Source organism: Camponotus vicinus, unplaced genomic scaffold, assembly GCF_025532165.1.
Source record: "Camponotus vicinus isolate PSW18456_S1 unplaced genomic scaffold, iyCamVici1.0 SCAF_4, whole genome shotgun sequence".
Classification (NCBI taxonomy): Eukaryota; Metazoa; Arthropoda; class Insecta; order Hymenoptera; family Formicidae; genus Camponotus; species Camponotus vicinus.
This window is the reverse complement of record NW_028141976.1, coordinates 20,318,499-20,334,243: the sequence shown is the minus strand read 5'-3', so window position 1 is coordinate 20,334,243 and position 15,745 is coordinate 20,318,499. Positions and strand designations below refer to the sequence as shown.

Genomic DNA, 15,745 nt, shown 5'->3' with positions numbered 1-15,745 from the left:
ATTTTCTCAGTATAGAATTCTCTTTGCGCAAGCTAAGCAGTAATAATGCATCATTATTAAATGTTTTTGGATAATCCGTCGCAATTTTTTATTTGTAAAGCAATTATCTAAAGATTATATTAATTGGTAAATTTTTATTGGAAATATGTTTCTAATTAATTTGATAACAAAAATTCCTTGTTTCTGAATTGCAATATCAACCTATAAAAATCTGTTCATCATCTCATTGTCGAAATTTATATTCTGGCGTGCGTACATTTAATATATTTAATATATTTCTTTATTGATTACTTTATAATATACATATAATACACTTTATAATATACATATTTAAAAATATTAGAAAAATATATGGAAGTTACTATCTTTTTTATTTAATAAAGTTCAAAGTATATGATGCGTAGATGGAAAATTTACAAGTCGCGTCATAAAACGACCTGGCATGCTGGCGATTAAATAAGAGCACAGGTCACATAAGCAACTTCAAAGAAACGTCGTGGTTGCCGGAAAATATCTCAGCGAAGATGCACGTTGTGAAAGTGAACGTAAAGCTGTTAGACGACTCGCTCGCATGTCTCGGAAAATCATTTCCTTTCTTCTGGATTACCATTATTCTCGCACAGCCTTCGCTTGGTCTCTTATGTACAATGACAAAGATGCGATAATTTTAAAGACGTCAGATAAATAATGCTGAGAAAAATAAAATTGGAATATATACGTATTCACGTGATAATCGTGAGGAGTGCAGGAATGCGCGGTATGTTCAAGCCAATTCACGGTTGCTTCGAGAAATATCGCAATTGCCCCTCTCCTCTTCCTCGTGCTAACTTTAAGTTATGATACGTAGTAGTATCCCGTCTGGTATTTCATTGTTGTCGTTTACAAAACGAACGTTTTGTAGCTAGGTACGCATTCGCAGCGAAAAATCGCGGGTCACACCATATATATCTTCTCGGGCAAACCTCAACTGGCGATCGCGGCTTTCGTCGGAAATGGTATCATTTATTTTGAAGAAAAAAAGAGAGAGAGAGAGAGAGAGAGAGAGAGAGAGAGAGAGAGATGGTTTATTGAAACCGGGCGAGCGAAAGGAATTTCGTTTTCCGGCGGAAACACGGCTTTTTCGTGCACGACACTCGATGGTCGTGCATTCGTAGATAGTAAGCGCATAAAATCCAGGGATAGGAAGCAATAATAAAAGCAGAGAGATTAAAAATTGACAAAATAAAATTTTCAATATATATCTTAGGCTAATCCCAAAGAAGACATAATTTTTTTAGTAGATACTTAAAATGAAAGAAAGGAAGAAAGAAGCAGATTACTGAAATAGATTCTTGAGAGGAAACTATTCAGTGGGGTTTTAAGATCATTAACGTTTTATTAATTATTTGAATATTTTATACTATAACTCTTATAAAAAATAGAAAAATTGCAATCGGCAATAAATAAATTATCAAGCAACTTAGATACAGAATTGCGCAATAGCGTGGAAAGTCAAAAGTGAAATGTAAACGTCGTTAAAACGAAACAGTCGACATAAAGCAAAAGGCAGAGCATGTCTTGTGGGGTGCTATGTCAATGTTTACAAGTAGCAGAAACTACCGCCGATTTTCCGCTCTACCAATTCCTCGACATTCTCCTTGAGTGCGCTTCGCCATTTGCATATATTTAGGTAACACCGTGTTTCTTTGCGACTCCAAACAACCAAACGTCTGGTTCTCCAGACTCTTGTCTGTCCGTTCTTATTTTCGAGGTTTTCGTTATGCTTTACTTTTCGTATGCTTTACTTTTCAAAAACAGCCAAAAAGATTATCAGCACGAATAAATCAATAATTTAACCTTGCAGTTGCAATTTCAAAAGTGATTCTCATTTCAATTAAAAAAGAGAGTAATGTGCTTTAATAAAATTTAGCTAATTAAAAAAGAGATGACATTATATATGAAATGTATTACTGTAATAATTTATTATAAAAACAATCTCAATAAATCAATGACATTTTAATTGAGAAATTAATATCCTAAAATATAATAGAACAATCCGTTCGCAAAGAATAATATTAGCAATCTATTCTCGTTGACGCTGTACAAGTGTTTGGCACGATATTAGCTGCACGCATTTTTCTTTTTAGCTATCATTTTTATCACAAGTAGTGCTATATTTTTCCCCGAGCTCCTGGGTACTTTATATCGGGAAAATATTGTTTCAGCTTATTGCTAATCTTCACTTCTCATAGTCGCACACGTAAGCCGTGGCGGAAGAAAAACAGACAATTACATTTAATACATATAATGTTAACATATAATAAAATGATATTTATGGGAGATAGATAAGCTAGCAAGATAGATAAATTCTTAATAACCTGAATATTATCATGCGATTTTGCGATACTTAATAATTCTGCATAATAATATAAAATAAACATTATTTTCTAGAATAAATTTATTTATAATTATTATGTGTTTGACATACATATTTAATATTTTTTGAGAAATTTTATAGTTATAATTAAAAATAGGAAAAATACACAACATGTAATTATATTATTGTTTAAAAGTTTTGTAAAATAATAAATAATAATATTTTAGAGGCTGAAAAAACTTGTTTATTATAGTTAATGTTTCTAAACTATTTGTTAATTGGTTTGTCGTGTTTAAATTTAAATAAACGTTTTCACATGGATTGCTACATGAAGTGAGATAACCGTTCTACTTTCGCATACATTTCACCAATGCTTTGGTCCTTGAAGCCTTTTAACTAACTTGTGTATTGTTAATTGTAGTTTATAATTATAATCGGATATAATAATTAAATTATAATCGGAAATTTAATTGTATTTTGCAAATGTTTCGTCTTTATTCGTAATAAATCTGTCCGTTTAATGCTTGGCGAGTTTCAATGTAGTATCAACACTACGTATAAAGGAGTATTATGGGGTCAACGTAAACTATAGCCGCACTATTGTCGAGAAACATGTAACAATGCGAACGGAATGTCAATATCCCAAATCTTGAGCTGCACAGAAATTAACAGGAAGAGAAATAGAGCAAATTATCTGAAATATATCCACCTCTTAACTAATCGTAAAATTTGAAAAAATGAGCATTACGTCGCATAACGAAACGTATGTTAAAAGAAATCGAATGAAAACGTATGCTTTATATTTGTTTAAGTTTTTTCTGGTACATCAGAAGGGGATTGCGATAAATGAAGGGGAAAGTGTAGAGTCTCGGTGAAGTCGATAAAGTCAGAAAGTTGGTCAAAGCATGCCATGACAGTGTACTTCATAGAACGAATTCGGAGATAACATCGGAGAGGGTTTGTCCGTTTCTGCAAATGAACTGACTCTACTCTTCTCCTTATTTCAATAGTTGCTCTTTTCCTACGTGACAGATCTGCTGACTTAATGTTTTTATTACACTCGTTTGCAAAATAAAAATTCGCGCTATTGTATCGCGTTTTTACGACATATACATATGTTTTAAAGCGAAAATATGAAGCGCTTTGGGTTATACGCGAATTAATAAAAATAATCAGAATTTACACAAGTTTTAAGATAACAAACAAATAACATACAAATTTAATTTTAATTGGAGCAATAAATACATACAATGAAATAATGTACATATATTAAGATAATGCTATCTGCTGAAGTTATTTCTTTCATTAATCAATATATTTATTGATTTACATATCTATTTTAAATCTGTTATACACATTTAGCAATTGACAACGAATACTTTCGATTGTCCTTTTTTTATTTTTTCTTCTTATACATGTACTCTCGATCCTTTGGTACAGAATCAAATAAGTGCACGGTTAACCTAATACCACGATTGAAGCCTCATGCTAAACGGATTCAAATTCAATTGAGTTGGCCGCTAACCAAAAGCTGAACCTTTGAAAGACTTGAAATTCAAAGAAGCGATTGAGGAGAGGTCTTTCTGTGGCATAAACACTTTACGCGTCTTTATCGAATGGAACTTCCATTGTACGCATAAGCAGTTTGTGCTCTCGCACAGTCGCCTTTGACCTAGAATCTCTCTTTTTCGACTCTAACAAAGATTACATTCATTATCCTTACTTGTTCTTACAGCATTAAAGTTCAATATAATGACGTTTTTATGCTACGCTCAGCTTATGATCATTTTAATTAGGCGTTAATAATTAATCAACAATCTTTTTATCCACTTCTCACTCAGTTTCTTCTATCCGAGTAGATATTACGCTAAAATAAATAAAGAATTTCATCATATTATATCTGGGAATGCTCACAAAGTAGAAAAGAAATATCATAAATTGGTAAAGAAATAATAGCAGAATGCCAAAAGACATAAATGGAAATTTCATAGAAATACAGATAGAAATTGTAGAATAAAAAGGTGCTAATTTTCTTGGCTCTCATTATGATGCATTTAAGAATTTTTTATCTAAGAAAGAAGGATATAAATAAATGAAAACGCAGCAACAACAATGCAATAGTCCGCGAGCGATAATTTGCGGACAATTTCAAAGATGAAAGACATAGTGATGCAACCATTGCATTCAGTCGTCGTCGTCGTTTATCTTTACGTAATCTGCAATTTAACTCCGAAACGACGTCCGGGAAACTGAAGAAGAATGAAATGAAGAAGATAAATCGGATTAAGTCTCGGAACGGCACAAAATGCTGTGCAAATTGAACGAATCTTGGACGAAAAGCTCTATTGATTCTATAACGAATTAATTAGTTCTGGCACAAATACTTTAGACTCGGTCTTGCTCTTTAACGTGTAGACCAGCTTTGACTGTATTATTTTTAAGTCCATTGTGAATATTTTCATGCCATTCTCTTCGATATCGAAAAAGATAAAAAAACTTTTAAAAGAACTACCATGTTTCTCAACCATGTTTCTCACCTTTCTTTTATACACATTAATTTTTAATAAATTCAAAGTTGCTTTTTTTCTAATAAATATAAAAATTATGACTTACATAAAAATAACTTTGACTTTTGCATTCGTTTCTGGAGCCTGAAATTAATTTATAAATAATTCGAGACCGAAATTTGCGTATATGCGTATGAAAAAATGCACAGAAAGATATTTTTTCATTCGGCAAAGTGAGAAAGTACAGGCTCATGCCTTTTTCTTTCCTTCTTTTCAACATTGTAGTCGCCTTTAAAAGCCATGCTCTGACGGTGGCTTTTAGTGCGGCACAATTGTTGAACGGTACGTACCAAACTGGCGAGTACGTTTTAATGTAGCGTAATGGATGGCTACAATGAAATTGAACGATCCCACAGAAAATGCGATTCTGCGAAACTCCCCGTTAGGACGTCCTAATTTTGGCGGCTCATGAGATTCGTCTGTGACAGCTTAGGAAGAATTAGTATCATTGAGAGGTTGCTGCCGAGGAAAAAATGATGAAATACGATGAAATACGATAAAATACGATGAAATACGTCATATCTCGTGAAAAATCGATAGAGTCTATCCTAATGAATGATTCGCAAAAATATAGCCGAATGAAAGTGACGGTTTTATTTTGCAATAATTGTTTTATAATCAGATATTATAATAGATAGTTTTTAATTTAAATCAAAAGCTGTATAAATGTTAATTAAATCGATATAACATGGATGCATATTACAAATGATAAAATTGTTGTCTCGCACGATTTCGCATTTTTCATGTATTTTTTCATGATTTCTTACACGATTCAATGTTAATGACAGCTTTTCCTGTATAGAGATGATTAGATTCCCGATGTTGCAACTTAACGATGTTCGCGCGTGCAGCGAATTATTCACGGCTGCGCCAGGTACTCGGATTTTAAAGGTTCGCAAGCCCTGATATTATGCAGGATTATCTTATCCCACAGTATCCGCCCCAAGGATCACGCCTGAAACATTCACGGAAGTAGAGACTCATGGGAAAACCGCGTATAGAGTCGCCCTTACATTTTCTCTTAAATGCTATCAGAAACTACCAACGATAAAACCGCACAAATTATGGTCGAGTGATTACATTTATACATAAGCCTCTTGCTTTTTGCTTTCATGTCAGATATTTATGATTTCAGATATTTTGCATTTAATATGTTACTCATTGAACTGCTTATAATATGATAAATATATAAATGAAAATTTAATTAATTATAATAAGACTCTCTCAACATAAAAAGTCTCAAGAGTATTTGTTTTAGAAATTAAATAATTCTAAAATTTTTGTTTTACTATAAAGAAAGATATTATCTTTGAAAAAATATAAATTTTCTAGGTTGTGATAAACTAAACATACTATTCGTGCCATACGCGTCGATTTTGTGCGTCAGTAGTTCAGTCGCGCACATAGTCAGCCATTAAAATCCTTTCGGTGGGCCGTAAAAGATCTAGTTTACGTCCATTAACATCCTTTCTATAACGGATGAACTATGACGAAATAGTTTCGTTTTGCAAAAATCGGCTTTATTTATACTTTTTAAAAATGTATTTCTTATGTGAGCAGAACTGACAAAAACACTATAAATTATGAAATAACAGTTTTTTTTAGAAGAACATGTAATAATGTGCTATTTTAGCATTAAAAATTTTTGTAAGTAATAAATATTCGATAAGATTTAAATATGAAATTTTAGCTTTATAATTTTTATCATAAGTGTATTTAATAATTACCTTAAATTTAATTATGCTTAAAATTACATTATTTTTTGTTTGATATATATTAATTTAATACACAATAACATCTTAAATGATAAAATCCGAAATGTTCTATCTTGCATTGATTAATGGACTTTCGTATATGTACAAAGTTAAATGAGAAAGTTCAATGGATTTAAACGAAGCAAGGTGATTAATTCTAAAGCAATATGTATTTTAACTCCTCCATTTCCAGAAGTAATTATTTTAACATTTTCCTGTATTATTTCTAACTTTGCAATATTTTAAAGAATTAATTATATTATAAAGTATATAATATGTATATTTGAAAAATAATCACATTGCACATACACACACACACACACACACAATCAGAAATATAGATGAAATAATCAATATCGTAACAGCTATCTATTTTTTGCCGTTTGAAAAAACAGGACTGAAAGTAAGTAATTAAATTTTTGGCAATTTCTCTACATCAAAATATATTTATATTTCACTCAGCGAATACACGGGAACAATTTCGACATTGAATTTATTACATGGCGTTTGCTATCGAGATGACGTACTGCTCAAATTAAAATATTATTTCCCATTTATTTAAATTTTTTCGAAAAAAACTTTTCGATAAAATATGTGAATATATTATTTAATTCTTAGAACAAATGTATAATATAAAAAAGCATGATAGTTATATATAAACAATGTGAGATACCCAGATTACAAAATGCTGCGCAAATTAAATAAATCTATTTTGAATTTCGATTCTTTTAGTAATCAATTTGTATATACTAACTAAATTAGTTTAAAAGTTTTAAATTTTAATCAGAATATTTTGCTAATAATATATACAGAGACTAGGAGAATTAAATGTTTCTTTTTCTAACGTCTATCACATTTTAGCGTCCGGCAGACTTTTCTGAGTATATAGGCAGACAAATCGACTGTATCAGTTTGCATGGCTAGTCATTTATCACTTTATTACCATAGTGAAGAGAGAGAAAGAGACAGAGAAAAATAAAAGGCGACTAATCAAAGCCTGCATAAAAAATGACAAGCGAAAATGCGCTTTATTTAACGCTGCACCGGTGATTTGTTAAAGTTATTAGCTTATATATGGATGGATTACCGTATTGCATCCACAATTACTTACGAGTATGGTGCTCGCGTATCTGTTATATTATATATGTTTATTTATATACGAAATAAGTACATGTACATGTATTAAGAAATAATAATAATAATATTCTCACACATAGAAGAATAATAATTAATTCATCGCTGCAATTATCTTGTTAACTGCATCGAATGCTATGTTTTTTCAGAATCGAGGAATTATTATTATTATTATTTTATTATTATTATTATTATTATATATTTCTATTGACTTAATTTTAAGCTTTGTCGAATGTAAAAATACACATTGAAGTAGTGCGCGACTCGCAAGTTGTCAGCAAAAATATATTTTCCGTGGATGCGATCTCATAAAATAACGTTGTAAAGCCGACATTAATATTATAGTAAGAAAATGTCTGCGACACCGTCTGAAAGTGCAACATCTAAAAGGACAGATAAGCAGCATTCTTTAGCGCGAAGACGAGATACCTACCTACCTACCCAGCTCCGAAGATCAACTTGACTAACCAGTGCTCTCGCGATTCAGGGCAATTTATCACAGTCGAGCGACAGTTGGAAGCTTCCACGACATTACTCAGGACGACTCTCTCACTCTCCCTTTCTTTCTCCTTTTTTCTGTCGTTTTTTTGCCCGCGCTCCGGCGGATTCATTCGCAACTCCGATGTAGTAAGCCGACAAGGTGTATAGCCGCGAGATCATTACTCCGGAATTATCCGAATGCCCATAACTTCTCCTCGCTAAAACTCCGGCTCGCGGAGCCGAAATTCCGACTGGGGGAATTCCAGCGGCATTTTCGGGATTTCTCTGCTATTCGGCGGTTACCCCGCACCCGTAGTTATCTCGCTTCGTGGCCTACCTTGCATATCAGCAGGGGATTACGCGGGTACACGAACTGCGGCGTCGGTAGTGTGTGGTTGTCCGGCTATCCGGAGAAGTATAATAATTTGAAGATAAACTGTTGCAAAATCATTGGAAGTTGATCCACACTACATAAACACGCTGAATGTCTGTTGTCTGTATATTGAAATAGTTACCGGTTAGTTTCTAATAATCCGTAGCTTTGCAGACTTCATGTATTCTATATAGATATATGGATAAACGAGAACCGGTTATTTGACCGTATTAAACACTTTCCGTAGGAAAAGCTTGTCTTGTTTTGTTTGGAATGTCCAACTGAATTATTCGCAATTGCTTACAAAAAACCTCTTTAGAGCATTAACTTTTTCTTACGGGAAGAGTATGCGGTTTTATTAAGCCATCCTTTATTCGCTTCGAAAAGCCACTACCATTTTATTTAACTTGGACAATTCCTTTTTTAGTTTAGTTTTTGCCTGGACATAATTGACAAACCATTATTTATATAACCAAGATATAACTCGATTTCTATCTATTTATATAATTCGATTAATTGAATCGGTTCAGATAGGTCATATTAAAATAGTGCAATTATAAAAATAGAAGAGAGAGAGAGAGAGAGATGACAATAATTTATTTATATTAAAGCAAAATATTTTCTGTAATTATATAAGATACATTAAAATAAAGTATTTATATAAATTCAAATGAAATAAATTAATTCATTTTGATACATTGAATAATTACCTGCAAAAATAGAATTGCATAATTATATATGAATAATTAGAAGAATACCACTGTAAAATCCTTTATCGATAATTATCATACATATTGAAAAGAGCAGAAGTAAATTATTTTTTTTATAAATTTATTTTTTAATATTATTTATTTCCTAAGTAGAATAAAATATATTGTTAAATTAATTTTTTATAAATAAAATATAATTTCTTTACGCAAGCGCGTGTGAACGCACAAATATATATATAAGTAATATATGCTTTTAATAAATAAGGCAATTTTTAATAAAGTTTGAAGTTAATTACAATTGATTAATATTTTATCAATTATTATCGAATAAAAACACATTTTTGTACAAACAAGCATATAATATAGCATGTAATATTCTTTTAATTAATATTTTGCTATTATCTGGCCATTATATGATTTTAGCAGGCGATGATAACGCACAATGAAATTCCATTTAAGCTAAATTATTAATTGCCTAGCTTACTCGCGAACAAAACATATATCCTCTGATCTCCAACAATTTATTTTTATGTTACACACTTAATAATACAAAATAAACTAAATATACTAAAAATACTTAAATATACTAAAAAGTCTTGTATATTATACTTTTTCTATTATTAGAGCAGTTATTACAATAATGAATGTGTAAAATAAATTATATACATGTGATATTATATTATCAATTGTGTTAGAGAGTTAGAGTGTCATGAAATAAATAATTTTATATATAATATTTTTTGTTGCAGGCCGAAATATGGAGCGTCTTTATCGCGATCTTGAGAAAAAGTGTCAGAAACTTACAAGCGTGCACGGATGTAAGTCTCATAGAACATGTTCTACATCGATTATCTCGTGCAGAAACTGTTGTCGCCGGTAAGTATATGTTCAATATTAAAATCATACTATCATTGAATAAAATATAATTTAATTTTAACCGATAATAATTTAATTTTAACGATTTTAACGATTTCTCTGTATTCTACTCACGATAATAATTACATATCATTATATCATATTACATATCACTACATCATTACATGTTACATATCATTATGTTACATATCATATATAGAGAACATTTTATTACTTTTTTAAGTATATTCTTTAAGACATATGTCATTTTATATTGTGACAGACTTATTAATCGATATGCTGGGAGTGCTAGCAAGCTACAGTATAACGGTGAAAGAATTAAAACTTTTGTTCGGCGCTATGAAAGCTGTTAAAGGAAAGTGGGTAAGAATTTTTAAGATTTTTTTTACAAATTGCATAATGACAATTTGTGTAAATATTATTATAAGGATATATTGATTATATTACGGCCAATATATCAGACACGATAAAATTACCATAAAATAATAAATTAATAATATAAATTTCTCGTAGCCGCGGCATTCAGCGAAGTTGTTAAACGTCCTGCGCCAAATGCCACAGCGAAATGGGCCCGATGTATTTTTCAGTTTCCCTGGTAGGAAGGGGTCGGTAAGTTGGTTTCTTTTCTTGTTTGCCTCTTTCTCCCTTCTTTTACTTTACAACAGATACTTCTTACTTTACGACATCCCAAAGGACGTCGTTCGATTTTAAACTCGATCAAAGTTCCGATAAGAGAATTTACTCTTCCCCGCAAGATTTCGCTACCAGCTTACATTTTCGAAATCAATCACGGCAAGGAACTTCCTTGAACATCATTACTGCATATACTACCAAGTAATATAAGCTTGTTATATATAATATCCCCGAATGTTTTTCAATTTAAATAAGAGAATAGATTTATTAGTATTATTGCTATTAGTAATATATGTAATAATAATCCTTCTCATCTCCTTTCTCTTCTCTTTTCGTTATATATCTAGATCAATTATATTCTGAGAAGAGACAAGTATATATGAGCATATATAAGAATATATGTATAAAACCTCTTGAGCATAACAATATATAACAAGCACTGTTATAATTTTGCTCTTTATTTCATATACAGTAACGATGTTCTAAAATAGTTATGAATTTTATATGATGTTACGATGTTCTAAAACAGCTATGCATAATTAATAATTAAATTATTTATACAGTTCAGAATCTAAAGTTTTCAAAAGCTTATTACATAAAATATCAAGGATTATAATTTGGTAGTAGAGGCAGAATATATGATAATATTTATAATATTAATATTTAGAAATTAAAGAACAAAATTAAAGAAATTAAAACTGAAGTTAGAATATTTTTATGTATAGCGTAATTTTTAATGTATATTTATTGAAAATTATTTATATTTTTATTATTTTTATGTAAAATATATTGTGCAAACTAGAAACGGTATAGCATAATTAAATAACCATCAAAAATTGGAACTCGTTGAATTGTCAATATTTACTTAATCTTTCGATATTTTGCCAAAAATATATTTTTATAATTTGACGAGAATCGTTTCTCGTTTCCCGCAGGCGATTGTCTTGCCGCCGCTTGCAAAGTGGCCACACGAGAATGGATTTACCTTCACCACATGGTTTCGCCTAGACCCTATCAACTCTGTTAATATCGAACGAGAAAAACCGTACCTCTACTGGTAAGTGCTCTCATATCAAGCACCCTTGCGCACTCTCTTCAGATGAAAGAATCATCTATGTTTCTTAACTTTGAAGAAAGCAGAGATTCAAACTGAATTCATTAAGTGTGATTTTGTTTGCATTTCAAAGAAAACAATGTTGATATTTTTTAAATTATCTCATGTTTTACTCCAATTTTATATTTACTTAGCAATAGTTTATCTGTGTTATATATACATAATTATAACTACCTTTTTATATAATAAATTATGTTTTTTTATATCAAAAAAAAAGATAGAAGAACAATGAAAGAAAAGTGAGAAAATAGCTTTTAAATGTAACAAGAAAGTAATATAATATTTTTTCATTATATTTTAGTTTTAAGACAAGCAAAGGAGTAGGATACTCTGCACATTTCGTAGGCAACTGCTTAGTCCTGACGTCTATGAAAATAAAAGGCAAGGGCTTCCAACATTGTGTCAAATACGAATTTCAACCACGAAAGGTGAATTAATAGCTCTATTATACTATTAATACTTTCAAAAATGTATATCTAGCACATTTAATATGTGGAAAAAATTTTTCTATTCTCTAAATTTTTTTATCTCGTAGTGGTATATGATCGCGGTAGTGTATATATACAATAGATGGACGAAGAGTGAAATTAAATGTCTGGTCAATGGTCAGTTGGCGTCGAGTACAGAAATGACATGGCATGTTTCGACAAATGACGTGAGTGCCTGCAAATATTTTCGGTCTTTTCAAGCGATATTCCCTTCTTGCCGATTTGAAAAAAAGAAAAATATTGTTTTACAGCCTTTCGATAAATGCTACATCGGAGCAACTCCCGAACTGGATGAGGAACGCGTGTTTTGCGGGCAAATGAGTGCAATATACTTATTCAGCGAAGCGTTGACAACGCATCAGATATGTGCGATGCATAGATTAGGTCCGGGATATAAGGTAGCTAAATATATTTATATTAACGTTAGAATGAATATATTTATAGGACGCCAGATATATTTTTATAAATTTTCAATTGTGCGATCACGAACTTTACACATATTCATGGACGAATATTTACCATCATTTTTTCGACCCGTGCATAGAGCCAGTTTCGTTTCGACAACGAGTGCTACCTGAATCTGCCCGACAATCATAAAAGGGTGAGTGAGCAGGATCTCTCTACGAGCATGGTGGACCAAAGTATGCAAATTGTAAGCATTTTGATTTTATTTTCCCGTTAACATATGATTTGTACTTTGTTAATTATTCTGTTACTGCGTTCGAGTTCACCTGAGGTAATTAATCAATTACGATCATATTTTCTTGCCGGCTGTTGCAACTGAGTTTATTATTTTGTTTTACATTATTTGTCTTGGAAAAACCGGTATTGTTAATACAAAACATACATTTTGTACTATGCCTGGTATATTATGAATGTATATATTTGTGCGTATATATATTATATTTGTTTCCGTTGCCAAATGCTTATCTTTCTTAATTAGCGAATGCCATTTTTTGCAAAAACTAATTTTTTGTTATAAGCATCGCTTTGACTTTATATATAATATATCACAAAATTTTCTTATATTACCTGATCCTTTTATGGATATTTTGTAGTAGCAATATAATAAGCAGTTGAATCATTGATTATTAGTTTTAAGCGAGATATGTATGTCTTTTCTGTGTATCTTTTATTATTTAGTTAGAAAAATTCGAGATGCTTATATGCTGGTAAGAGATTAAACTGATGTAGTTCATTGATGTTATGTATTGTAAAATATTTACAATAATTTAATATCTTGAAAACTTTAAGGAAAATTTATAATTTTGTTAATTTTTTTATTTTATATGATATTTTAGGTACTTTATGACGGAAAATTGTCGAATGCAATTGTGTTCATGTACAATCCAGTAGCAACAGACTCACAGCTTTGTCTACAGAGTGCACCGAAAGGCAACGTCTCCTATTTTGTACATACACCACATGCCCTCATGTTACAGGTATAGTTTATTATTTATTATTTACGGCTTCGAGAATAAAGACAGATTTAACATTCGCACCATATAGTTATGCGTTTTTTATTTATTTTTATAAATTTTTTAAATAATTTTTTAATAATGTGCGAACAACACATGTAGAATAAATTCTAGATATAGCACGTAAAAATAGACAAGGAATTGTTATTTTGGTTTTCAGGATGTCAAGGCAGTCATAACATATTCGATTCACAGCACGTTAAATTCGATAGGTGGTATTCAAGTATTGTTCCCATTATTCTCACAGCTAGATATGCCTTATGACTGCATAGCACCAAATGACGTTAAGCGTGATCCCACGTTATGGTAAATCATATTAATCGTTGTAGCTTTGGAAAGACATGTATTTTAAAGAGGCATTAACGAGAAATGTCGACGTCGTTTTTTAGTTCGAAACTGCTCGGCTTTATTTGCGACTTGGTAGAGAGCTCTCAAACAGTTCAACAACACATGGTACAAAACAGGGGATTTTTAGTAATAAGTTTCATGCTACAGAAAGCGAGCCGAGATCATCTTACGACGGAAGTTCTCGCATCCTTCTTGGAGCTCACGAAACATTTAGTGACTTGTCTCAGCGCAAACAGCGATTTATTATTGAAACAGGTACCGATCTATTAATTAATAATCTATTATTACTTTGTTAGAAATTAATGTAAATATTTCGATAAATATAGTTATAATATAGTCTATAATAGTATAGTCATAGTACAATTATAGTTAAGATAATGGTGTTTTATTTTTGCCCTTAATTCGAAAATAATAAAAATAATCTTAATTCGAAAATATACAGATATATACAGATATTAAATTTCTTAAATATATTTTTTGTATTTTTGCAATTATTTTAATTGAAGTAATATAAGATGCTTACATATAGATTTAGAAAGATTGAGGAAGAATGTGAAATTAAATGACATTTGTGATATAAGAAATAGATTTAAAAACATTTTCTATACATAGATTAGGTAGTCTCAAATCGAGAATACATAGATTAGAAAAATAAAATTATTAGTAGAGAAAAGATATTTATTACTAGATATTTATTGTGATAATTATAAAATATTGTGTTGTTTAATCATATCCTAGCAGTCATTTTTTATTTAAATAGTAACATTAAAGAAAATATTAAATGTCCAGCATACATCATCATTTGTCGATTTAATTTCTACATAATTTAAAACAAATCTTTATCCATAGATGTTTTTTATTTTTATATAATTTTTATTTGCCTTGTGTATGTGCTTATTTGATTTAAACAAATGCATGTGTGGATTATATTGAATTTATGCTCAATAAATATAAATGCATTCTCTTCTATTAATTTATCTTGTCTATATTGTGTTATGTAATAGCTTCCATGCTTTCATCACACTTGCTCTTATTAAAATGTTTGCAAATATCCTATTCATCCATAATATATGTGTATGCATTTTATTTTGTATCCTCCATATTCTCTCAAGAATTTGCCAACAAATCTGTTGAGCATGCTCACTCATTTTCTTGGACCGTTATTACATTAATCAAACTTCGGATCGCATGCAATCTACCGACTTTTAAGCTTTCTGATTTGAAAAAGTGGCTACGCAAAATTTTGTTTATAATATGTCGCTTTTATTTCAAAATTTATAATTCTTATTTTGCAACTTTAAGAATTTTCATCTATCCCTTGTGCTATCATAAAATTGATTATGCATTTTTTCTAATACGCACTATTATCAAAATCCTGTTACATGGCACATTATTTTTGATTGTCATATAAGTGTTTTCCAAATCAAAAAATTA

The 15,745-nt window shown here is 30.5% G+C and overlaps 1 protein-coding gene and 1 long non-coding RNA gene across 18 annotated transcripts in view; one reads left to right on the top strand and one right to left on the bottom strand.

Moving 5' to 3' along the window:
* The window catches only part of Rg (A kinase anchor protein rugose), a 333,149-nt gene that overhangs the window by 235,041 nt on the left and 82,363 nt on the right, over positions 1 to 15,745 (top strand). For 11 of the 16 annotated variants that reach the window (XM_083096515.1, XM_083096504.1, XM_083096505.1 and 8 more), the window contains 11 exons: positions 10,124 to 10,250; positions 10,513 to 10,613; positions 10,764 to 10,859; positions 11,819 to 11,940; positions 12,299 to 12,425; positions 12,533 to 12,652; positions 12,737 to 12,883; positions 13,030 to 13,137; positions 13,787 to 13,927; positions 14,124 to 14,269; positions 14,353 to 14,566. In XM_083096515.1, coding sequence (XP_082952641.1) covers positions 10,124 to 10,250; positions 10,513 to 10,613; positions 10,764 to 10,859; positions 11,819 to 11,940; positions 12,299 to 12,425; positions 12,533 to 12,652; positions 12,737 to 12,883; positions 13,030 to 13,137; positions 13,787 to 13,927; positions 14,124 to 14,269; positions 14,353 to 14,566 — 1,449 coding nt within the window. The remainder of the gene's footprint in view (positions 1 to 10,123; positions 10,251 to 10,512; positions 10,614 to 10,763; positions 10,860 to 11,818; positions 11,941 to 12,298; positions 12,426 to 12,532; positions 12,653 to 12,736; positions 12,884 to 13,029; positions 13,138 to 13,786; positions 13,928 to 14,123; positions 14,270 to 14,352; positions 14,567 to 15,745) is intronic. The other 5 variants (XM_083096508.1, XM_083096514.1, XM_083096516.1 and 2 more) reach the window with 1 other exon arrangement.
* LOC145970768 (uncharacterized) lies at positions 5,653 to 9,152 on the bottom strand. 2 transcript variants are annotated; one of them, XR_014438599.1, is made up of 3 exons: positions 8,807 to 9,152; positions 8,245 to 8,694; positions 5,653 to 5,878 (listed from the first exon to the last, which is right to left on the bottom strand). It is a non-coding gene; the product is annotated as an uncharacterized LOC145970768 (long non-coding RNA). The 2 variants fall into 2 exon arrangements; XR_014438601.1 differs by lacking the exon at positions 5,653 to 5,878 and adding an exon at positions 8,041 to 8,194 and having other exon boundaries at positions 8,280 to 8,694.